The following is a 21,902-nucleotide window of genomic DNA, read 5'->3' as shown; positions in this document are numbered from 1 at the left end:
ATGCATCCATTGATTTAAATTCAGTTGAATCAATTCGTTTCCCGCCTTGAGTTATTTGAGTCATTGCGATCGCTGCATATTCATACATCGCTCCGAATCGCTCGAATATTCTTCTCCGACGTTTATCGCAGAGAAATTTACAGTCTCTGATCCTTTAGCCACAAAACGTGTCACTGACGAGAATAATAATTATCCGCGTACGCGAGAGTGGTAGACAAAAATGTCTCTTAGAAGTAACACGGATATCTTGAGACTGTTTGAGAAAGCGAGTCGAGCAAACACCGACAACAATGTCAAGTCGGAAGATAATTCATCAAGGAAGCGAGATACCGTTGTTTCGATTCGCTCGGAGGAAACGCCAGCAGCCGAAGCGTCCGCGACCCAAGTGGAAACGAAACTGTGAGTATTTTTAAGACGGGGAACGACTATCGTTACCATGTACGAGAACATTGTATTTTTTTTGCAGCATCTTCAGTGTGGTGTACGGTAAAGTAACTTCAAAGAAACGCAAAACATGGAGCGGCGACGGCCTGTTGGAAGTTACGGGGAAGACCGCAGTTCTCAGGGTAAGTGAGCTTTTATTCCACGTGTTTACGTCACTACTAGATTACACTAACATTTCTGACACGACTTCAACAGGACTTGGAGGGAAATGTCATGGGGAGAACCGTGATCAATCCACATGATGCGACAGAAGGTTTTACATTGATCATAGGAAACAGACGGATTGAGGTAAACATTTGTGCCCATTGGTGCATTCAGTGATCACTTGTGCAGCGTTGTACCATGTAATAGATGTGCAGGATATTTGACAAAGTTTATCATAGATTATAGAACGGGTGTCGCAAGATCCCTCTGTCATGGAGAAACTTTCCAACGAACCAACGGTGAGAGAAGCGCCACAAAAACGATGTAAAGTGTCTACATTTGTGAGAAATGCGTTTGTATCACCAGAGAGACAGAGCTCTACCGAAAAGGCAGAGTCGGTTGTCGATGCAACGCAAGCGAGGACCAAAATGCAAGTATTCTGGAAACAAGTATTGCAACAGGTGAATCTGATTTTCTCTCGTGCTAAGTATAAGTACCGATTGTTTTGTAGCATTTTCAACGTTATGTATGGCAAGGTGTCTTCCAGAAAGCACAAGACGTGGGATAACGACGGTCTACTGGAAGTGATTGGAAAAAGTGCAATTTTAATGGTACAAATTTTTTTCATCAATTTATTAATTCTTTCCTCCATTGCTCTAACACTTTTGATATACTCGTGATAGGACTCGAGTGGAAGCATTATAGGAAGAGCTACGGTCAATCCGCTCAACGTGGTGGAAGGTTCCACGTTGATTGTCCAAAATAAACAAGTTGAGGTAAGAGTTTGTGCGTACATTCTTCTAGGCAGTAGAAGAAATTTAAGAAATTTTATCTTAGGTCACGGATCGAGTGTCGCAACAGGTGGTTGAACCGGAGAAGCGCTCCAATGAAGTGGTAAAAGTGCGATCGCGAAAGGGAACCTCTACCTCTGCTTTTGTACCTCTGTTGTCAACCGCCAGAGAACCGGTGAATTGCGAGCCTTTGGTGATGCCGTACACGAGTCCCGCGGCTATATTGGTAAGCGACGAGGATCCGCAAAAGGAGCAGGAAGTCTCGGTCGACTTCTGTTTAACGGCGAAGCTCAGAAAACACCAGCGTCACGGAGTAGTCTTTCTTTACGAGTGCTTGATGGGTCTGAGAGCGCCCGATTACCTCGGCGCGATTTTGGCCGACGATATGGGCCTTGGCAAAACCTTGCAGTGTATCACGCTGATCTGGACGCTGTTGAAGAAGGGTCCACGCGGCAAACCGATCTTGAAACGCATTCTCATAATAACACCAAGTAGCTTGTGCCAGAATTGGGACAAGGAATTCGTAAAGTGGCTGGGCTCCCACAGAATGTCTGCGTATGTCGTGGACGGTAAGAGCAACAAGCCCAAGGATTTTACGAAGCACCCGATGAACACGGTAATGATCGTTAGCTATGAAATGTTGATGAGGTGTCACGCGGAGATCAGCGAAATCGCGTTCGATCTAATCGTGTGCGACGAAGGCCACCGACTGAAAAATAGCAATGTGAAAGCGGCAAAAGTAATTATTCTCGCACTTTTACCTCCACGTTGAACATACATCCGCTTTAATTTCGACTCGTTCGATCTTACGTGCCACCTTATTTCGTTTGTAGCTGTTGAACGAGCTAGATTGTAAAAGGCGGATTCTGTTGACGGGCACCCCCATACAGAACGACTTGAAGGAATTTTATGCGCTGGTCGATTTCGTGAATCCTGGTATCCTCGGCACTCCCGCCGAGTACAAGGGTTATTACGAGGACCCGATCGTCGCGTCCCAGTGCCCCCGCGCGAACGCGGAGACCCTCTGTCTGGGGAATGAGAGAGCCACGGAATTGCACGAGCTCACGAAACGTTTCATTCTAAGGCGCACGCAAGAGACGATAAACCAGTACCTACCGCATAAACACGAGATGGTCCTGTTCTGCTCCTTATCCAGCAGACAGCGAGACTTGTACGTTCACGTTACCGATGCTTGGTTCAATAAGATTTGCATGCAGGATAAGAGCAACATGCACCTGTCCGTTGTCACCGCTCTGAAGAAAGTCTGCAACCACCCGAATCTATTCGTAAACGACAAGGAAAGCACGCAGTACCTGCTCCCGCAGGCAACAACGAACAGGCAGAAGGAACAGGACGATAACTTCACCGAGTACTGCGGGAAAGTCACTGTCGTGCAAACGCTGATGAGAAACTTGAAAAGGACTGAGGAAAAGCTGGTGTTGGTCTCCTATTACACGCAAACGCTCGATCTGCTCGAGACCGTGTGCGGTATCGAGGGATTAGAGTTCTCGAGATTGGACGGTACTACTCTGAGCTCCACGCGGTCCAAGATCATTGAACAGTTTAATACGCGGACCGACGAGAGCAGTAAGTTTTGTAAAAACTGACTACGATACAAACGTGACACGATCGCTATCGCAGCACACGGATCATTGTTACAGAGGTCTTCCTGTTGAGCGCCAAAGCGGGCGGAGTTGGTCTGAATTTATCCGGAGCGTCGAGGCTCGTGTTATTCGACTCCGATTGGAATCCCGCATCGGACGCGCAAGCCATGGCACGAATCTGGAGAGATGGGCAGAAAAGGGACGTCTACATTTACAGGTTTGTACGAGAACTCGCGTGCGATAGCGTACGAGTCGCGCGGCGACTCCCGTCGTCGAGTAATCCCCTCGGTGAATAACTGTTTTGTAGATTGCTGACGACGGGCACGATAGAGGAGAAGATATATCAAAGACAGATCAGCAAAGCTGGCCTGAGTGAATCCGTGGTGGATCTGAACCATCTGGGTTCCCTGAAATTGTCTATCGAAGAACTGAAGGATTTGTTTACGCTGGCGACTGATACCGTCTCGTTAACGCACGATTTAATGAACTGCCCCTGTTCAGGTCGGAATAACGAGCACGTATCTTCCGTGGAACGAAACGAGGAGCACAGGGAGACGCGGGATTGTCAATTGACGTTGCGCGACAAGACGTCCCAACCAAATTTGACTATAAATCAGCTTCTCGAGTGGCAACACTATAAGCAGCCGTTTCCAGTGGACCTCATGCAGGTATGTATAATATTTCGAACCGCGTGCGTGTAACGTGTTTGTTTTTCACACGCACCAATTGGCCTTACAGAACATCATGTTGACCGAAGTAGCCAACGATATGACATACATATTTAAGAGCTCCACAGTGCCTCTTTCGCAACACGCGCCGGCTAATTAAGGTAAGATGAAAAATTATGTAAATCGTAAAAATATATTGTAAACCAGGATAAACGTTACAATTGCGTCGTGTGTCCGTAGAGTTTACAATTTATATCGTAAACACGTGTACACACACGTGTAGCGCGCGCGCTGTATTTTTCAAGAGACACGGTAGTGTCTCGTGCCAAGTATATGCGCAGCGAGACCGACCGTGTACTGTTACGCGAAGCGACGCTTTCGCGGACACTCAGATTATTAGATCTCAATAACCGCTGAACGCATCAAGTTCAGAGTAGGCTCAATGGATAGCTTGGGGTCGAATATAAAAATACTCCAAAATAGAAACCACTGTGTATATGTATATAAAACATCCGTAACATGGAATGTCATATCGACAAGCGAATATATTGGGTTGGCCAAAAAGTAATTGCGTTTTTTTCCAATAGATGGACATACATATCTTGAAATGTAACTAACTTCATTCTAAACCGCAAATTCATTATGTAGGTTAACAACTCACAGTTCAAGCTTCTTTTAGAAAAAGAAAGTACACGATTTCGTTAACAATTATTTGTTTGCCGTCGATTTCAAAATGGAAAATCAAAAAGAACATTTTCCTCATATTTTGTTTTATTACTTCCGAAAAGGGAAAAACGCTGTGCAAGCTCATAAAAAGTTATCTGATGTATATGGCGAAGATGCTTTACAACTGCGGCAGTGTCAAAATTGGTTTACTAAATTTCGATCTGCAGATTTTAATGTGAAAGATGCACCACGCTGAGGAAGGCCAATCGAAATTGATGATGACAAAATAAAGGCACTGATCGATTCGAATCGGCGTTTAACGACACAAGAGATTGCCGAGAATCTTAACATATCGAAATCGAGTGTTGAAAACCATTTAAAACGACTTGGATACATTAGTAAGCTCGATATTTAGGTACCACATGAGCTCAAAGAAATTCATCTCACTAAGCGTATTGACATCTGCGATTCTCTTTTGAAACGTGAGGAAAATGATCGATTTTTGAAATGTATGATAACAGGCGACGAAAAATGGATCGTCTACAACAACGTCAAACGAAAAAGATGGTGGAGCAAGCGTGATGAACCTGCTGAAAGCACTTGAAAAGCAGATATTCACCAAAGAAAGATTATGCTGCCAGTCTGGTGGGACTTTAAAGGTATTGTGTATTTTGAGCTGTTTGCAAGGAATCAAACCATTAATTCAGACGTATACTGTCGTCAACTGGATAAATTAAACGATGCCATCAAACAGAAACGTCGAGAATTGGTGAATCGCAAAGGTGTTGTGTTTCACCATGATAACGCTAGACCACGTACAAGTTTGGTCACTCGTGAAAAATTGTTGCAGCTTGGATGGGACGTGTTACCACATCCACCATATTCGCCAGACCCGGCACCATCGGATTACCATTTGTTTCGTTCTTTGCAAAACGCCTTGAATGGTAAAACCTTTACTGCTGACGAGGATATGAAATCGTTGTTTTAATTGTTTTTTGCTGAAAAAGATAAGACCTTTTTTGAGCGCGGAATCATGAAGTTGCCTGAAAAATGGCAAAAGATAATCAAACGAAATGGACAATATATTGTTTAATAAAGTTTTTGTTTCCCATGAAAAATTCGCCTTTTATTTATATAAAAAAAAACGCAATTACTTTTTGGCCAACCCAATACAAGCATTCTTTTACTCGTTCTAGATCTTATTCTTTCGCGTTAAGAAACTAAGAAGCCTCTCGAGCAAGTCGGGAGAGTCAAATCGTTTTCTCAATTCCTTTATCTCCTCGGCATTAACGTGCAACAGAGTCTCCTTGTTCCATTTGCTCAGCAATCTTTTGGTCGCCAGTATCGACTGAAACAGATCAATTATTTTTTCGTTTAGTGATCTTGGATTGACTGTTTCTGGCGGCACATGGGCAAGAATTGTTCGCGAGAAAAGAATGATACCTCTGCGGAGAGCTTAGATACTTGGTTGAGATGATTCCATACTCCCTCGAGGGATTCATGATTGTACACCTCGCTGACCAAACCACGTTGCTTAGCTTCTTGCGCACTCATCTTGTAGCCCAGATACAGCATATCTCCAGCCTAAGTAAAGATATTCTGCACCGTTGAAAGCGATCGTGGTATAGTGGCATAAAAAAAAAAGAGGTGATTTCTGATACGTATGAGCGATCTCGTAAACGTATAACGTAACGATAAACTGCTAGCCTACCTTGGAGTGTCCCAATAATCTGGGGAACGTGTACGAGGAACATGCTTCGGCGACAAGGCCCAGGGAACTGAACGGTGTTTGGAAATATGCCTGTGCAAATTATACGAGACATTCGCGTTAACGCCGATCTGATTTACTGAAGACGCTGCGTCAAAGTGCGTCAATTGCTCGACAGGTACCTTACTCGAAGCGTAAATTATATCGAAAATCCCTAACATTGTAGACCCTATTCCTATTGCCGGTCCGTTTACGATAGCTATCAAAAGTTTCGGATACAGGATTAGAGCGTCGACGAAATTCCTGTCGATTATTTGAGCATATATTGTACTTGTTCAACAATCTCGGATATAATGTAGAGTCATTTGATACTTACTTGACTGCCAAATTGGCATTGTCGATACCAGTTTCTCCTATTGTCATAGCACCGCTTAAATCATTGCCACTGCTGAAAAAATCGCCGTTTCCTGTCAGCGCGAATATCAAGACTTTCTCATTTTTGGCGGATTCGTTTAAAAGTGTCGTCAATTCCTCGTACATCTGCAAAAGTAAACGCGTAACAGATGCCTGATCATGATTGTTTTTTATTATACATCAAGCGTTACAGTGACAAGTTTCTCTCGGCGCGTCTCTACCTACCGATATCGAGAGTGCATTCTTCTTGGCAGGTTTATTCAGCACCACTTTTTGAATTCCATTTTCCACAGTACTCAAAATAAATGTACCTTGTCGCGCCATGTCGATAGGCTGTCACGAATTTCTTTTTAACGGGTTTGCGCTATTCGTCCAACCTGTAACCTCCTGCTTACTCACTCTCCTCATTCCAATCGAGGATGATGTTGCCGATGCCGACTTGAGTATTGTGTGCGTGTGTGTATATGTATATCATACGTATCGTGTAGGTGTATGTATCGAGTTGTCGAGCCAAAGGTTGTCGCCGAGCCTTTTCAAGTAGCCCGAGAGACGTTATTGATGCACCACCACTCACGTTAATGTGATTTTTTTCAGTGTATGTGCATACGCACATGTACATGTACTTATGCTTTTATTAGATAAAAGTATACGTCAACGTCACAAGAGAGACTTTGTACTTGTACGTTTTATTCATATGGATGAAACATTACATAACTTACATACTAATATCCCTTTTTTTCACTAGTAGCAATGTGTACTCGCGTCGAGAAAAATCCGTGAAAAATATCTGGAGCTTATTGTTCTTCGTTTACTCTCTCGTCTACTATGTAATTGTTCGTGCTGCGGAGCACGCTGGTACCGATAATCAAATCAACCGAGCGTCGTGTCACTTGTCCTATATACATTAATGTAATTTTATACACTTCTTTAATATTCTAATATCGTGCCTACATAGTTTCTGTATCATAATGAACGTCATAGGATTTCCCAAACTCGAAATTCATAACGACCGGTTTGTCATTTATTTTCTGAATGACTTGTGCATTTCCTTATCGCCTTATTCCTTATTTCTTTATCATAACGACCGGCTTGTCATTTATTTTCTGAGTGACTTGCGTATTTTCTTATCGCTTCGAAATAACCAGAAATATCAAAGCAGATATGAAGATCGGGCAAACGTATTCCTCGAAAATAATAATAGTAGAAAGCTGTGAAACTCTTTCAGAGCATCCACGTCTGATCGTAATCGGTTAATATGCGTACGTGCAAGTTTAGGAAATCCTGGATTTACATTACGCTGGATTACAAATGGCAATATGACGAGTTTCGACGATGCGTAATCACAGATTACATAGCCACGTCATTGTCTCCTAGACAATACCCGCTACAAAAATTATTTGTTAGTAATAGTAGTATAAGTAGTGTATTAGTAGTGGTAGGTAGTAATACTAGTAATAATTGTAGTAACAGCAGGCAGCAGCAGCGGCGGCGGCGGCGGCGACAGCAGCAGCAGCAGCAGCAGCAGTGTTTCTTTGCATCATGTCGCAGGATTAAATTCGCATATAACGGATATTTAAATGCTAAAACATGGCGAGCTGCTCACGAAATCGCGCGAATCACTAAAGTATCTCGTGGACGTATATTTTGTTCGCGTTCAAATCAGATACATAATTCATCAGACATGACGACAGAAGCATGTGCGAAGGAGTGCAAATTTCGTCGATGAGAGAAAAGCTCCTCGCGGTAATACTGGCGTAACTCAATCTTAAATCTAGCGCGATTACATGCAAAGTACTGTTACAAGCCGGAAAACTATAAGATTGAACAAAACATGGAGCATTCTTATCGTTTATCACGCTTTAATACGTATCGCTGTATCGATGCGAGTGGATATAAATAATACTTTTGTCTCAACTGCTACGTCACAAGTATGAAAGAATCAGGAATGCACCAATAAATATATATATAGATGCATACTAAAAGGACACATCTCGAGAGCCACCTGATTAACTCGTAGTATTGCTACACGAACGCTTTGGTATATAATGAAATATTTAAATTCAAATCATACGCGCACGCACACGCAAGTATAACACATATCACGCGTATGTGTGTGTGTATAAAGAGAGAAAGAGAGAGAGAGAAACTATAAATATAAACAAGTATATTTATCTAAAAAGTATGTCTCCTTTCTACGCAGCACTGAGTGTATTTCTCAATTTTTCCACGATATTTATCCGTCGTTGACCGACGTTTTTCTTTATTCGAATTCGCGCAACTCGGTTAAATTATTAATCTTAAAGTAATCGGAATCGAATGTAATGTGGTACTACAGATACTCAGAGTAGCCATTAAAGTCTGAACGTGTACTCGAGTCGATCTATTACGGCTTGAGAACCTTCTCGATGAACTTCTTGACGTCGCGCATTTCCTGCGAAAATAATCGATTATAGTATAACGGGGGAGAGCAAGGCGAAAGGGACGATACCGCAGTTTCTAACAGTGCGTTGAGACATGTCTCTTTGAATCTCGAGCTGTCTCACCTCCTCGCAGGACGTATGCATCATTCCTCTGTAGGTTTTAAATTCCGTCTGCGTCATAAACTGTTTCAGGAGAGAGGCCGTCATCTGGCCCCATCTGTATGGCACCATGGGATCGCAGTCGCCGTGACCTTGCAACAGCGGAGTGCTCTTGTTACCTATCGCCTCCTGAAAATGGAAGTACGGAATGGAGTTCGATATTCGACTCGAGTGCGACGCAGCAGTGTACTTACCGCCGGAAACTTTTTGTGTAAAGGAAGCCACGAGGACAGGGCTATGATACCGGCTAGAGGCTCTGGGAATGTGAGAGCGCTGAACATAGCTAGTGCACCACCTTGACTGAATCCCCCGAGAACGATGCGTTTCGTGGATATCCCGGCGGCGACTTCCTCCGCTATCAACGAGTGAACCATATCGGCAGCTTTGCGTATACCCTCCTCATCCTCGGGGCCAGTCGAGTCCAAGGACAGCAAGTCGAACCTGCATTTGCGCGATACGCGATACGACGGACGGGTGAGTAATTGTCGTTGTGACGGGGCATAGGACATATTCAATGTCACACTCACCAGGAAGGCATTCTGAACCCTGTGTTGAGCGTCACCGGCATTGTAGGCCTGAAAGCAATGAGTCGTGTAGCAATTTGTAGTTTACCTGTTATCCTGATTATAATATCAAAGAATATTAACATACGCAGTAGGACAAATGACTTTGATGTGAGGGGATCGTACAGCAGCCATGGAACTTGCCCATCCATGTCTAAAAATAACGGTCGGTGTAACAAGTAGTGTCAAGCACTGTAAACGAGACCTCTCTATCGTGTCGTACAGTAATACGTTGAGAATTTGAAAGACTTACCCTGTGTCACCCAATCCGTGGAAAAATATCAACTAAAACACAGATGCATCTTAGTACAGAATCGGGCAAATTGTGCGTATCATTCGAAAAAGAGAGTGAGAGAAATGACATCTCGAAATCGCAAAATCTCAATCAGTGTGAAAGAACTCGCAGGGAGCAAAGTTTCTCTCGTGTGTCTTGGAAAAATTATTATAATTGGACCATTTTCATCGTGCAACAATTGCCACATTAAATGGAAAGAAGGAAAGAGTATACAATCGCTCCAGATGATGAGAACGAAACACACGTCCGGAGAGGACAGTAGAGCCACGCGCACTCGCGAGCAATCGTGCGAAGAGAATTGGCATATACGCGATATATAGGTATAACCGAAATATAACCAAAAAGCGAGAAAAGATGAGAGAAAAGGAAAGGGACAGAGAAGCAACATGTAGAAAAGTATAAATGTGTAAAATGCGATACCGTCGCCGTGTGCTTGGCCGTGGCTGAGATTATGACCGGGCTCGTCATGTCCTGTCGCTTTTTCGGACGGCCTGTGGAAGAGCAATCGTTCGAGGATAATTGTGTAAGAAACGCACGCTCCGTAAAAATCGTAAATATAGAATGGCCGAAGGGAGGGACGTGATTCCTCCTCGCTCTACTGCCTCTGCTAGGTCTCTCGATGCTGCCGAGTTCTCTCGGGACAGTAGGGAGAGACGGTTGGACGGTGGGGGAGAATCGCCGCTGTACGCGCATTCGCACAAACGTTTCATCGCGATTTCTACTTTCACGTTCAATCTCCAATGATGTTTTAGACTAGTACTTGCTAGTGATTTAGTGTCAATTATTCATATTAATCTTTCAACGTCGACGACAACGTCGGTGACGCAACGTTGACGCGTTTCATTGATCGCTGTCGATATCGAGTCGACTCGAGCTACAACGAGCTATCACGAGTACTGCGAATACGAGCGCGCCAAAATCACCTCCAATTCCCGAAGAAATGTCGCAAATATGAAATAATCGTCCGGCCGGACGATAACACGAACCTCTCGATAACAAATTGCCCATAATTATCTCTCATCGGCGTGGTAACTCGTTATTTATGGTGGTCGCGAGTGAAATTGCCTGTACGCAATTGTATCGATGTACGAAAACGATTTTTCATTGATATTGAAAATTTCTTTGAGAGTAAAGTCTATGAACTTTTGACATTTGTTTACAAACGGATACGCTAAACTTCTCTTTTATTTTTCTCTGTTTTTGTCAGCGAGACAGATTGGCTGAATCGCATCTCACTTGAAATTAAAAGGAAAACTTGCTTCGATTCTTTTATTTTCTTCGTACTATAGCTCATTTTTTTCTGGAGCTGGCACAGTGGAGGCTCGGCGCGGACGTTTGAGGAACTAAATTGAAGCATAAAAGTTTCTACAAGCAGAAACGACCGATTGGAAACAAATCGATTGCTGGAAATCATTTTAAAATTGATGACCTTGTAAAACTAAGCCTGAATTAAATTAAAATGTTCCAATAAGTCTGAGAACTCAACGTAAAAATGAAGGAGTCCGTTCACTTTCGTAATTTAGCGATACAGCAGTAATAGTATAATTACTAGAGCATTATGGTAAATTACTGGAATTAACTGTGAATGATAAGAAAAATGTTTCGCGTTTGATCGTAAAATGCCAACGTGATACGCAAATTGGACTTTTAACAAATGACTTTTTTTTATTCAAAATGAGTTAAAATAATTTAACAAATGACACTGACTTTCGTGTCGTGGCGCCATCCGCCAAAGTGCTTGCAAACTAATCGGAATAGTTGGAAGGGGCGCGGAACTAGTAGATGGCGGCACCGTGTCATTTCGCCGCGCTTATCTCGCCAGAATTAGTCTCGAGAAAGTCCGCTACGAGCCTCCACTGTTTTTCTTTTCGCGTCTAGCACTCTAGCGTCTAGCAGAAAAAGGGTGATTGGTGGTGTTCGACTCCGAATCGTTCGTTGCAAATGTTTTGTACACTGTTATTTATTACACGTATTCGTTCTAGCGCAAGTTCGTGTTTATCGATGCAAAAGGTACAAGATTTCGATAAACTAATTTTTTGTGCTGAAATATTAATACGTTTTATGTAACTTGCTTTTTTTTTATGCACAATAAACGTAACGAGATAACCTGCTCCTATCAAGGCAAACGTTGCAATAAATAACGTATTCCTTTTTTATTTTACCTTTTTTTTACTATAATAGCAGCAGTGTCTTGCAAATTAATTCACGCGATTCACGCATTCCTGCTTTCGACCTTTCGATTTTCGTCACCGATTTGTGACGCTCGCGTTCGTGTAACGTATATCGAGTATAACGCACATGTTTGCACAGAAAGAAAGAAATCTTCGACTGATAACTGTTGTCGTGTTTATTGGTCCATCAGATGATAAAGAGCGATAACACGCGAGTTGTCCGTTTCTGCGCTCGATACATCGTGTATCTTGCTGCCGCAGTCTCGCGGAAATTTACTCGCGTATATTCACTGTGTTACAGTACTGCTCCAGTTTACATTCTTGATACCGTTTGGAGTATTTGGATATCAATTACTCAGCGATATTGTATATACACACACAAAGTGCAAGTTTTATCGAAACTGTATATATAGACGAACTGTGTAATATGGCACCAAAAATCGTTGTTGTCGGTTCCTGTATGATTGATTTTACTTGGTGAGTAAGGAGGAAAAACGTATCGTTCTCTCGTAAAGTTATCTCTGTGAAATAATTTGAAGGAAAGCAGTGAATACGAGTAGTCGATCGTAGACTACTCCGCGTACTACGTCTGAACGTGTATAAACGTTCATTTTTTTAGTTTCTCTCCACGCTTGCCTAAACCTGGTGAAACGATCATTGGAACCAGGTTTGAAAAGAAGTACGGAGGTAAAGGCGCTAATCAGTGCATAGCAGCTGCCAAACTCGGTGGATCCACCGCGCTCGTTGCTTCAGTATGAACTTATTGTTTAGAGAAAAAAAAGAAACTGAACCACGACTTGTTACCTATGCGACTAACTTGATATTTGAAAAATATTCCATGATTTTGCGATAACATTAATCCCTTTATTTAATCGGTTAGCTCCGGAAATTTGGCTCGTCATGTCATTATATATATATTTCTCATAGGGGGATAACTTTAGATGTTACAATTTCTTACTTTTAATCGCAGTTGGGTCACGACGTGTTCGCCAAAGAGTATCTGGAAATTTTTAAAAAGGAACACGTAGACGCGTCTCACGTTAAGATACAAAACGACAAGCACAGCGGCATTGCTCACATTACTGTTGCTGAAGACGGTATGTTTTTTTTACACTTTACGCATTTCGATGTAAGACTATTCGTATCGTGAAAACGATAATTACAATTCAAGATTGTTTGGTTTTCTCGTCGATGCTTTGTAAACCTCGAAAACCATTTTGTGCATGTTTGAAACAACGTTCGCAGGAGAGAATAGTATCGTAATTGTACTGGGCGCAAATGAATCGTTAAGTCCGGGGGACGTGGATTCTGCCATTGATATCATTAGGAGCGCTGATGTTTTACTATGCCAGTTTGAGGTTCCGTCGAAAACTACGCTACACGCGTTGAAGTTGTACCGAGGCCACGGTTCGTTTCCTACTTAACATGTGCATTATTTTTTCTACAGTTGATAACGTTTGCATATTTTGGAGCCGATATGTCAATGGCTTTCAAGTATGTCGTGTTAAAGAAAAAAATAGGCTGTGTCGGGACACGGCCGCACGTTTTTAACGTGAATACGTCATGTTAATGGAAAGAGTTCAAAGAAAGATAGTAGTTTCAATCAACTGTGTATATTTTCAATATCACAATATTACAAGTTTCTCGGGTTGGTCAAATCGAACACCCTATATATTTAAATCAAAAGTCGACACCGAGAATATTATAAAATCGCAAATAAAAATGTTTCGGTTGGTCAATAAAAATCGGACACCCTATATATTATAATCCAAAGTCGACACCTTGTATATTATAATAAGATAAAGTGAGATACCCTATATATTATAATTATAATTAAAATGAGACTGTATATTAAAATTGAATGAAAGAAATTTCGTCACGCGTCCCGTGACGCTCAACTTTTCAAATTGGCATCCATCGAATTATAAGACGTATTCGCGTCAAAAAACAATTCATGTACATATATAGGTACGCACACGCACACACACGAACATATATATATATATATATATGTATATAGGTTTTTCCATCGTCAATGGAGCGCCCGCAATGAAAGAGGTCGATGAAGAAATCTTGAAACAGTGCGACATTTTCTGCGTCAATGAGACGGAGGTACGTAAGGACGCTTGATAGATAAAGACACGATAACGGGATAACGGCCGCACGGAAATGCGGTTTTCTTTTCGGCTCGCGATATACAAGGAATTACAGTTGGCAATCGTTTGATGACGTACAAAGGATACTCTACGACGCGCTTTTGCAGGCGGAAATTATGACGGGCATTCAGCCCGTAGACTTGTCGAATGTACAGCAAGTCGCGGACAAACTCCTAGCCAAGGGATGCAACGCGCTTATACTTACCCTCGGGCCGCTGGGCGCTGTGTACGCGTCGAAAGCGAGTAGAAACATTACGCATGTTCCTACTACCGAGGTCCACCCCATGGACACTACCGTACGTATCGCATGTACAATCTTTTCAAACTATCTCGTAAAACTTGACGTTACTACGGATTCCACGACAAATTTCAAGGTGATACTGTCTCAACAGAGTTAGAAATTGCGTGTGTTTTGTTTCTTTCAAGTATAAATATTCTCTCCCAAATGGTTAGTTGCGACAATGTTGAAAGAACGTGATGCGTGCTTCCGGAGAATTTTTCGTGCATTTTTATTAAGTGCATTGCGCAATATTTCTCACTTGTACACTTTGTCATAAATTGTATTTTCCTTGCACACGTTCTCACCAGTTGAGTTCAGATCACACGAAAGCACGGTGAAGGTACAATGGGTATATTCTGATTTTACTGACTTGTACAATTTCTTTAGGCAATAGGCCGATCAATTTTCAGAGTTAATTAACGCGTTTGATTCATTTGAGTGATCAGCGCGTATGATGAAAGCATCTCAGTCTCGGTCAGCTGAGTGTAGACTGTATAATCGTGTGCGTAGGGCGCCGGTGATGCATTTTTGGGTGCACTGGCGTATTTCAAGGCATATCACCCGCAGCTATCGATGGACGAGTGCATCAAGAGAGCTTGCGTGGTCGCCACTCAATCCGTCCTTAAATTCGGCACGCACGCAAGTTTTCCAACGAGAAGCGATCTCCCAGCGGATCTGTTTGTATGAGCCAGAAACGTGGTCAAAGTTTCAATACGTTAGCCGTTTACCTGCTGTATCGTATCTCCGAAATCAGCTTTGTAGGAGACTTTGTTACACTGAACAGTTTTAAAATAAAGATCGATCGATGTATTCCAGACCAAGATCCCAAGCATTGCTAAATGGCAAACTCGTATCACAATCGAAAAATGCAAATTAAAAAAAGGAATTCAAATTAAGAAGAAAAACCAGATTAAATCGGTGACATTAAAATGCTTGACGAGCGTGCTCGTCAGAAAAGTCAAATTTCTGTACATTTTTGTCTCGCAATATATCTTTATTAATAAGCTGGGTCATTAATACAGGAAATAAAGCTCCCCCGAGATCGTTTACGAAACCGGTCTATCGTTGAACTTGGCTGCGTTTTTTGTTGCAAAGTCGTCGATGAATATATTAATTTTTTTCGTAGTCATTGAATTGAACATTCGATTCGCAGAAGAATTCCATGATGCGATTAAGCAACAACAACAACAACAACGAAATATTAGCATAACGTAAACATGTCGCGAAGTAACGTTTTATGTCGATCCTCGACATCGAAAAAACAAATGAATTTAGAAAAAGTTTATATTTATTGCGAGAAATTAAATTTCTAATCTGCCCAAAGGACAATTCTTTTACATGTGTGTGTGTTTACTTGATGAAATCAACATGTATTTCGATGTGCTAAGCAGAGCTTATCTCGTTAAGTTTTCGCGAATGATGCTCGTAAAAAGTGCGCGTAATGAATGAATCGGTACACTCTTAAGGGTTCGAGGGTGTTTCGGGGGTGGCTAAATATCTATCCGCACGCGCGCGCGCGCGCGCACGCACTTATACACTCACGCACATACACCTCACACTTCACCCCTGACGAAAAAGAATAACGGGGAGGAGGGGGAGGGGAGGGTAATGGTAAAAGTTGGTAAAGACTCAAAGCGCTTTCACGCGTTTCGCGACCTCCTAAGAAGAAAAAGAGAGGCACGTCTGGGAAGTCCGTGGCTGATGATTCCACTACACAACTGGTTCACGCGAACGCGCAAGCAAAACGGCTATCACATCTTATGACTCGAGAGAGGGAGAGTGATGGAAGGGGCAAACACGTTTGTATAAATGCCAATTTAAAATACTTTCGCAAGGAGGTGGCATTAATTTTTTGGTGGCCATCGCGATGACGGCGGTGGGTTCACTCTTGGCCTATTAAAATATCGTGACGGTTCGCCGTAAATCTCCATTGACGTACGTAGTACGGATTAGAGACTCGGAGACCCGGACACGCTCCGTGCGGAGATGCCAGAGATTGCGACGATATCGGAAACGCATCTCATCTCGCGCGTTTCCGTGTTTCACTTCCAGTGCCGCAAGTGTGCCAAGTTCCGGACGGAAGAATCGCCTGATCGCGAGTCCCTTTAACTCGATTAATCGTAATCGCCGCGATTCGCGTTAATTCACGTATTCGCGCGCGTATGCACGCAATTTCGTGATGACGGATGAACGCGATTTCAGACGGAGCTACGAACGTCAATACGGGAAAATGCGTGTTGCGTAAACGGTAAAGGGAAAGGCTTCGTTGAAAGTAAAGCCCCTTGCGCGTCTATCGCGTAATCGTCATCGTCGTCATCATCGTCATTCTCGCGAGAGGATAAATCGACTACGTACATCGCCGGCTATTCCTGCGGTGGACGGGATTCCGCGAAGCACGCAGGACGCAGCCCGGTCTGTTGTCGTCTTTCCGCTATAGGTGGACGCCGCGATATCGAGGTGTGACGTCGGCTATCCGAGACGGGTAGCAATGTTAAATCCATGTTTAAGGGAACAGCCGGCGGCGACGTCGGCGGTTGTGTGCGGTGGCGACGACGAGAGGGAACAACATGCAGCTCGTGACGTCAAAGACGAGGTATCCTCGAAAAAAAAAGAAGGAGCCGCGCCGCGACGAGTGAAGAAATTCCTCCTGCTGGGGGCTCCGGGGCCCCATCGAGGGGCTGCACAAGGTGCACGGATAATGGAGAAGGGGGAATTAGTCACGTCTTCGTGTGTGCCACGGCACGCGCAAGCCCCCCCTAAAGTGGGGCAACACCACCCACGTGTTCATTCGCGGGCAGGATAAAAAATCCTTCGGGCAAGCAGGGAATCCTCAGTTTTGAGCAAACCATTAAGCGAGACGATCGGAACCGAGACGAAGAAGACGACAAACGGTTCCAAGTTTGCGCGAACAGCCTGCAAGAGACATCGCGTGATCCACCGAGTTCGTCTTTACGACCCTGTGAGACTCGGAAGACTCCTTGCGTCGTTGGATCGACGAATCCTCATTGGAGGATTATCGTGTAGACGTCGTACGACCGACTCGAAACCGACGTGAGATCAGGCACACAGGCGTCAAAATTCAGGCTCGGATATTCAAAACCTCTGCGTGCGTTTCCAAACCCGAAGGAAACTCGACTCGAAGTCCGAAGGATCCTCGACCATCGCGGAACGATCAACGGCTTTGCCACCGATTGTCCACAGTTTAGCAAGGCTATAGAATTGCTTTCAATCTCCGACGTTTGTTATTTGTTCCGATATTTGTGATTGCACGCGGCAATCGGCGCAATCGACCAGAAGGAATACCTGGTCATTGATAAAACGTTTGTCGTTTTATCGTCGCGGTAAGAGCCTTGAAACCAGACCGACACAGACGCAATGGCGATAGTCGACATCATCGAACTGTGCTTGTCCACCATTCTCATTTATGTCATCCTGTGCGCGCCGGTCGTCGAAGGTCGGAGCTTGATGGGACGACATCACCATTCCCGGCTGGACTATCACGATCCGGAGCAAATGTCGATACCGCGGAATCTACCTCGCCTCCAAGACAGTCTCGAGTATCGCGACAAACGGGCGGCACATAGGCGGCACGGATATCTTGCCAGTGCCCCTCTGGGCCATTCCTCGGAACACGTGGAGAAGGTCTCGTCTCCTCATCGGTACGGGCACGAGCACGATTTGACAAACTACGAGTCCTCGCGACGAAGGAAGGAGGTGCGCAGATACGACGAGGAATCCTCCAACAGACTTGGCGCCAGGAGGAAGCGTCACAATAAGCACGGTAGCACGGTAAATTATCGAAGAATCACCGAGCAAGACAAGAAGGACCTACTGTTGAGCAGGCAGTACGATCAAGAGCTGGAGTCCGGCGAGAACGGCGGTCTGCACGAATCCTACGAGCTGGAGGTGAAGGAGGCGCAGAACAGCTCCATCTGCAATTATACCGTAAAGTCGATACCGGATATCCGTGGCAACAGAGTGCCGAAAGATCTCGAGCACGTGATGTGCAATCACGCCGGCAGCAGCTGCCAGGGCGCCGGCTCCTACTGCTGCATACAGACGTACAAGAACGTCGAGGTGTCGTACGGCGACAACGGCGACAGAGAGACCATGAAGCTCTACGTGGGCTGCGTGTGCGCTCTTCAAGTGTTTAATGGTCTGCAGGTGGTGGAGTCGCCGTTACGCATTCACGATTGACATCTTCCTCTATCAACTTTGACGTGATCAACGACGGACGATCGAGGAACGGTATCTTTTTCTCCGAAATCTCGAACCGCGCGCAAATCGAAAGTTTCTCGACACGTTCTCCGAGAGGAGGGACCGTGGTCCGTGCGACGACGATTCACGTCTCTCGGTGAGCGAGTGTAAAAACGTCTCGCCATTGTCAAAGACGATTGCAATCGTGGCAAGATTGCGCCTAGTGACGCGCGAATACCAGGAATTTAACAGATTTACTCAATGTTTGACGTTAGAATGATACGCGAATGCGTGATGTAACGTCGTATACAAAACCTCACCTAGTAGGAATAAGCAATCATCATATACATGCTATACAGCTATTTATAGAGCCTCGCGATCATGTTGTTGTCAAACAATGTGCTAAAACTTGAAATCGCGTCTGATTGCTCGGATGGCGTTAAGAGTTGCAGTCGCTCAATTATGCATGCAATTATCATCGTGTCTTCACATCGCACGCGTCGCGTAGATCGATAATAATCGCGCGAGTGATTCATGAATATTGTTTATCACGATTGATATGCAACACGTGTCATTATTTATTCTACATATGTATGTCGCACATGCCATTTTACATTTATTTATTTCCGCCACCGTATGTTCTTCATTTCTTTATGTATTTATTTATTACTTATTTATTTATTTATTTATTTATCTATTTAGCTATCTATTTAATTACTTGCTCATTTATTGCTGATTTTTTATTTATACAACGAAAGATCCTGCATCTTCTTGTCAAGTGTGATATATAATATTTCGTTTCGCGTCAGAAACGAACAAGAAGTAGCAAGCGCATGCACGATAATTCTAAGTGGAGGTGAAAGCGTCTAACCGTCGAATTTGCATAGCGTAATTGGCAGATGACAATCAATATTTACAGTTTGTCGACCAGAATGTAACATCTACATATATATATATATATATGGAAAACTGTGTAACTTTCTGCACAACTTGGGCAGATTTATACTCTCTTATCTGATACGGACAATTTATACGATTTTTTTATACACATGCGTATGTAATAAACGATAAACAGTATTAATTTAAAACGCCGCCGTAACTCGGTGTTAATCGTAAGAAATTGTGATTCCGTTTCTCACTGTATACTGTAAGGAATTGTACACAGTTGCAGTGTAACATACGGAAAGTAACAGAAACAGTATTAAAGAAAAAGAATATTTCTACAATTCTCTGTTCTTTTAATATCTTTTTTAATATCTTTCAGATTTCTTATTATATTGAAAAACGTCCATGTTTGCATATTTTTATTATGTATTCATATTTTTTTCATACGTAGAATTTCTTTGACGCTTCACTGCACAACAATTTGACAGTTTGCTTTAGTTTTCTTTCTTCTGACGGCTACAATAGTACAATTTCGTGAAACGCAGATTCATCGAGAGCATTCCGCGAATCGGGTACGGAGATCGGGAAGCCAGAGTGGCAGAGACAGAGAGCGTGTTCCTCCTTTCCCAGGAGGAATCCTCGATGTTGCCTCACAGTTCGGCAGCTCGAGTAAGCGGCTCTGTGACGTACGTTGGACAGACCGTGTCGTTGCACGGTGATTCACGTCGAATTCCTCGTATACGCGCGCCTTCCTGCGAGGGACTTCCCTGAGCAGACCGATGGGGTCCAGCGCGCGAGAGATCGGGGCCCCTGTGCCACTCGTTTCCGATGGCTGGAACGTGCGCGACATAATTATATTAATCGTACGCACGGCGACGCGATGCATCGGAGAGAGATAAAAAGAGCGAGCGAGAGAGAGAATACGGTAAAAGGCGAGGAGGCAACGGCTCGCAAACGGAAAGCGCGCGATTTGAGATATTGCAGAAATTTCCGATGTGTCATCGCGTGGAAATGTTGAATTTTAACAGTCTCCCCCTCCGTATCCTCGCGTGCAAAGGTATCGGACACGGCCGAACTGGTTAAACCACAAGATATAAGCTCGGGTACAACGCTGCGAAGCATCAGGGAAACATACGCGATTTTTATCCGAACGAGTGTGTGCAAAATAATTCACGTATGATGAATGAAATCGTGTAAATATGACGTTTACACGATTTGTCGATTATACGACAGCGATTGAGATTGCGCGTCAGTGTAGCGCTTTGCGCTCTGTACGATGATACGAAAATCACGCATTATTATCTACATTATAATTTCAGGCACAATGACGCCTGTGTTGGTTCGACTGCGCTTTCGCAAGCTGGGTCCTTTGGTGTTGCCGTGCAAACACACAACTGTGAAAGTAAGCAAAGCACCGACAATAAAAGGTAAAACTTTATTTCCAGACTTTGCGAGTTGTATCGTGTATCGCGCTTGTGTCCATAATAAATTCATAATGCACGGAAAAGAGGTTGATAAGCTCGCGCGGTGATTCAAAAGTGGTTTTATTGATAAGAATATATATATTTATGCTGTGTGTATGTGTAGCACAAGTCATATAACGGTCGGTTTACCAGCCGACGATACATTTTACACTTTACCAAAATAATGAAGTGTAATCCTATATTTTCTTCGCAAGAATAGGAACGGTTTTTTACCAACTTTTTGCACAAGCGAAACTTTTCCACGGTGTAAGCGGCAGTTAACAATGGCTGTGATCATCTCTTCCTTTTTCCTCGTTCATATTAATGAGCAGGGAAATATCAGGTTTTCTTCAACAAATCTGTTATCTTAATTTTTTGATATTACATTTGATATTACGTGCTTTTGATGTTACATCGGGACGCTCGTCGGCACATTCGTCGACGTGGAGCATCGTAAGATAGAGAATATTAACGCGCGCGCGTGAAGAAACAATATTATTTAAAATAAAATTCTTGGAGAAAGGTCGGGTAGATCCGCACGGTCGTTCCGCGATAATCTTGGCGGAATTCTATTTTCGGGCGAGACTCTTTTAAAAGTGCTAATTTCAATATTGAATGCGTAACGAGCACACGCGCACGCATATTTATTATCACACGCATCATTAAACGTTAATAAAAAGACATTATGGTTCACGTTTTTCTACGTCCACTCGATCTCGGACAAGAGCTAACGTGATGCCTAAATTGGCATAATGTAATTTTAATATCTCAGCTTATCGATCGGAATCTCGGGTACCTTGAAAAGTCTGGTCTATACAGCCAGTTTAACGAGCGAGTCGCATTATGCGAGGACGATCCCTAGAGCTCTACCTTT

At 43.4% G+C, this 21,902-nt stretch overlaps 5 protein-coding genes across 9 annotated transcripts; 3 read left to right on the top strand and 2 right to left on the bottom strand.

Moving 5' to 3' along the window:
- On the top strand, nucleotides 1-5,837 carry LOC105281553 (DNA repair and recombination protein RAD54B). 4 transcript variants are annotated; one of them, XM_011342844.3, is made up of 11 exons: nucleotides 1-399; nucleotides 467-566; nucleotides 640-732; nucleotides 828-1,199; nucleotides 1,272-1,364; nucleotides 1,426-2,118; nucleotides 2,213-2,966; nucleotides 3,041-3,200; nucleotides 3,291-3,651; nucleotides 3,722-3,812; nucleotides 5,696-5,837. In XM_011342844.3, the coding sequence occupies exons 1-10, from the start codon at nucleotides 221-223 to the stop codon at nucleotides 3,809-3,811; spliced, it is 2,895 nt and encodes a 964-aa protein (XP_011341146.1). In that variant the 5' UTR covers nucleotides 1-220; the 3' UTR covers nucleotide 3,812; nucleotides 5,696-5,837. The 4 variants fall into 4 exon arrangements, with proteins under 4 accessions (XP_011341146.1, XP_026829843.1, XP_026829842.1 ...); XM_026974042.1 differs by lacking the exon at nucleotides 5,696-5,837 and having other exon boundaries at nucleotides 828-1,018; nucleotides 1,100-1,199; nucleotides 3,722-4,316; XM_026974041.1 differs by lacking the exon at nucleotides 5,696-5,837 and having other exon boundaries at nucleotides 828-1,049; nucleotides 1,125-1,199; nucleotides 3,722-4,316.
- Nucleotides 5,428-6,910, bottom strand: LOC105281552 (enoyl-CoA delta isomerase 2, mitochondrial). The gene is made up of 6 exons (XM_011342842.3): nucleotides 6,665-6,910; nucleotides 6,402-6,565; nucleotides 6,208-6,328; nucleotides 6,029-6,118; nucleotides 5,761-5,901; nucleotides 5,428-5,665 (listed from the first exon to the last, which is right to left on the bottom strand). The coding sequence occupies exons 1-6, from the start codon at nucleotides 6,761-6,763 to the stop codon at nucleotides 5,510-5,512; spliced, it is 771 nt and encodes a 256-aa protein (XP_011341144.1). The 5' UTR covers nucleotides 6,764-6,910; the 3' UTR covers nucleotides 5,428-5,509.
- Nucleotides 6,911-7,108: 198 nt separating this feature from the next.
- LOC105281551 (acyl-protein thioesterase 2) lies at nucleotides 7,109-10,544 on the bottom strand. The gene is made up of 7 exons (XM_011342841.3): nucleotides 10,297-10,544; nucleotides 9,835-9,866; nucleotides 9,670-9,735; nucleotides 9,546-9,593; nucleotides 9,213-9,459; nucleotides 8,983-9,147; nucleotides 7,109-8,870 (listed from the first exon to the last, which is right to left on the bottom strand). The coding sequence occupies exons 1-7, from the start codon at nucleotides 10,342-10,344 to the stop codon at nucleotides 8,823-8,825; spliced, it is 654 nt and encodes a 217-aa protein (XP_011341143.1). The 5' UTR covers nucleotides 10,345-10,544; the 3' UTR covers nucleotides 7,109-8,822.
- A 1,187-nt stretch (nucleotides 10,545-11,731) lies between these two features.
- LOC105281550 (ribokinase) lies at nucleotides 11,732-15,306 on the top strand. 2 transcript variants are annotated; one of them, XM_026974044.1, is made up of 8 exons: nucleotides 11,733-11,886; nucleotides 12,349-12,524; nucleotides 12,667-12,799; nucleotides 13,018-13,144; nucleotides 13,293-13,454; nucleotides 14,068-14,159; nucleotides 14,311-14,499; nucleotides 14,994-15,306. In XM_026974044.1, exons 2-8 carry the CDS (start codon nucleotides 12,475-12,477, stop codon nucleotides 15,168-15,170), a joined length of 930 nt encoding a protein of 309 aa, XP_026829845.1. In that variant the 5' UTR covers nucleotides 11,733-11,886; nucleotides 12,349-12,474; the 3' UTR covers nucleotides 15,171-15,306. The 2 variants fall into 2 exon arrangements, with proteins under 2 accessions (XP_026829846.1, XP_026829845.1); XM_026974045.1 differs by lacking the exons at nucleotides 12,349-12,524; nucleotides 12,667-12,799 and having other exon boundaries at nucleotides 11,732-11,886.
- A 143-nt stretch (nucleotides 15,307-15,449) lies between these two features.
- On the top strand, nucleotides 15,450-19,906 carry LOC113563045. The gene has a single exon (XM_026974046.1). The coding sequence runs from the start codon at nucleotides 17,859-17,861 to the stop codon at nucleotides 18,678-18,680; it is 822 nt and encodes a 273-aa protein (XP_026829847.1). The 5' UTR covers nucleotides 15,450-17,858; the 3' UTR covers nucleotides 18,681-19,906.
- Nucleotides 19,907-21,902: the final 1,996 nt, after the last annotated feature.

The sequence above is a fragment of the Ooceraea biroi genome, chromosome 12 (assembly GCF_003672135.1).
Source record: "Ooceraea biroi isolate clonal line C1 chromosome 12, Obir_v5.4, whole genome shotgun sequence".
In the NCBI taxonomy this organism is placed as follows: domain Eukaryota; kingdom Metazoa; phylum Arthropoda; class Insecta; order Hymenoptera; family Formicidae; genus Ooceraea; species Ooceraea biroi.
Note: the sequence above shows the minus strand (reverse complement) of the source record. Positions and strands in the feature narration are given on the sequence as shown.

Coding starts and splice junctions, on each gene's coding strand:
- LOC105281553 (XM_011342844.3), top strand. CDS start 221: ATGTCTCTTAGAAGTAACACGGATATCTTGAGACTGTTTGAGAAAGCG. Junction 567..639: donor GGAAGACCGCAGTTCTCAGG/GTAAGTGAGCTT, acceptor CGACTTCAACAG/GACTTGGAGGGAAATGTCAT. Junction 3,201..3,290: donor AGGGACGTCTACATTTACAG/GTTTGTACGAGA, acceptor ACTGTTTTGTAG/ATTGCTGACGACGGGCACGA.
- LOC105281552 (XM_011342842.3), bottom strand. CDS start 6,763: ATGGCGCGACAAGGTACATTTATTTTGAGTACTGTGGAAAATGGAATT. Junction 6,566..6,664: donor AGAATGCACTCTCGATATCG/GTAGGTAGAGAC, acceptor TTACTTTTGCAG/ATGTACGAGGAATTGACGAC. Junction 6,329..6,401: donor AATGCCAATTTGGCAGTCAA/GTAAGTATCAAA, acceptor AATAATCGACAG/GAATTTCGTCGACGCTCTAA.
- LOC105281551 (XM_011342841.3), bottom strand. CDS start 10,344: ATGACGAGCCCGGTCATAATCTCAGCCACGGCCAAGCACACGGCGACG. Junction 9,736..9,834: donor CACGGATTGGGTGACACAGG/GTAAGTCTTTCA, acceptor CGTTATTTTTAG/ACATGGATGGGCAAGTTCCA. Junction 8,871..8,982: donor TGCATACGTCCTGCGAGGAG/GTGAGACAGCTC, acceptor TTATTTTCGCAG/GAAATGCGCGACGTCAAGAA.
- LOC105281550 (XM_026974044.1), top strand. CDS start 12,475: ATGGCACCAAAAATCGTTGTTGTCGGTTCCTGTATGATTGATTTTACT. Junction 12,525..12,666: donor TGTATGATTGATTTTACTTG/GTGAGTAAGGAG, acceptor TCATTTTTTTAG/TTTCTCTCCACGCTTGCCTA. Junction 12,800..13,017: donor CCACCGCGCTCGTTGCTTCA/GTATGAACTTAT, acceptor TTTTAATCGCAG/TTGGGTCACGACGTGTTCGC.
- LOC113563045 (XM_026974046.1), top strand. CDS start 17,859: ATGGCGATAGTCGACATCATCGAACTGTGCTTGTCCACCATTCTCATT.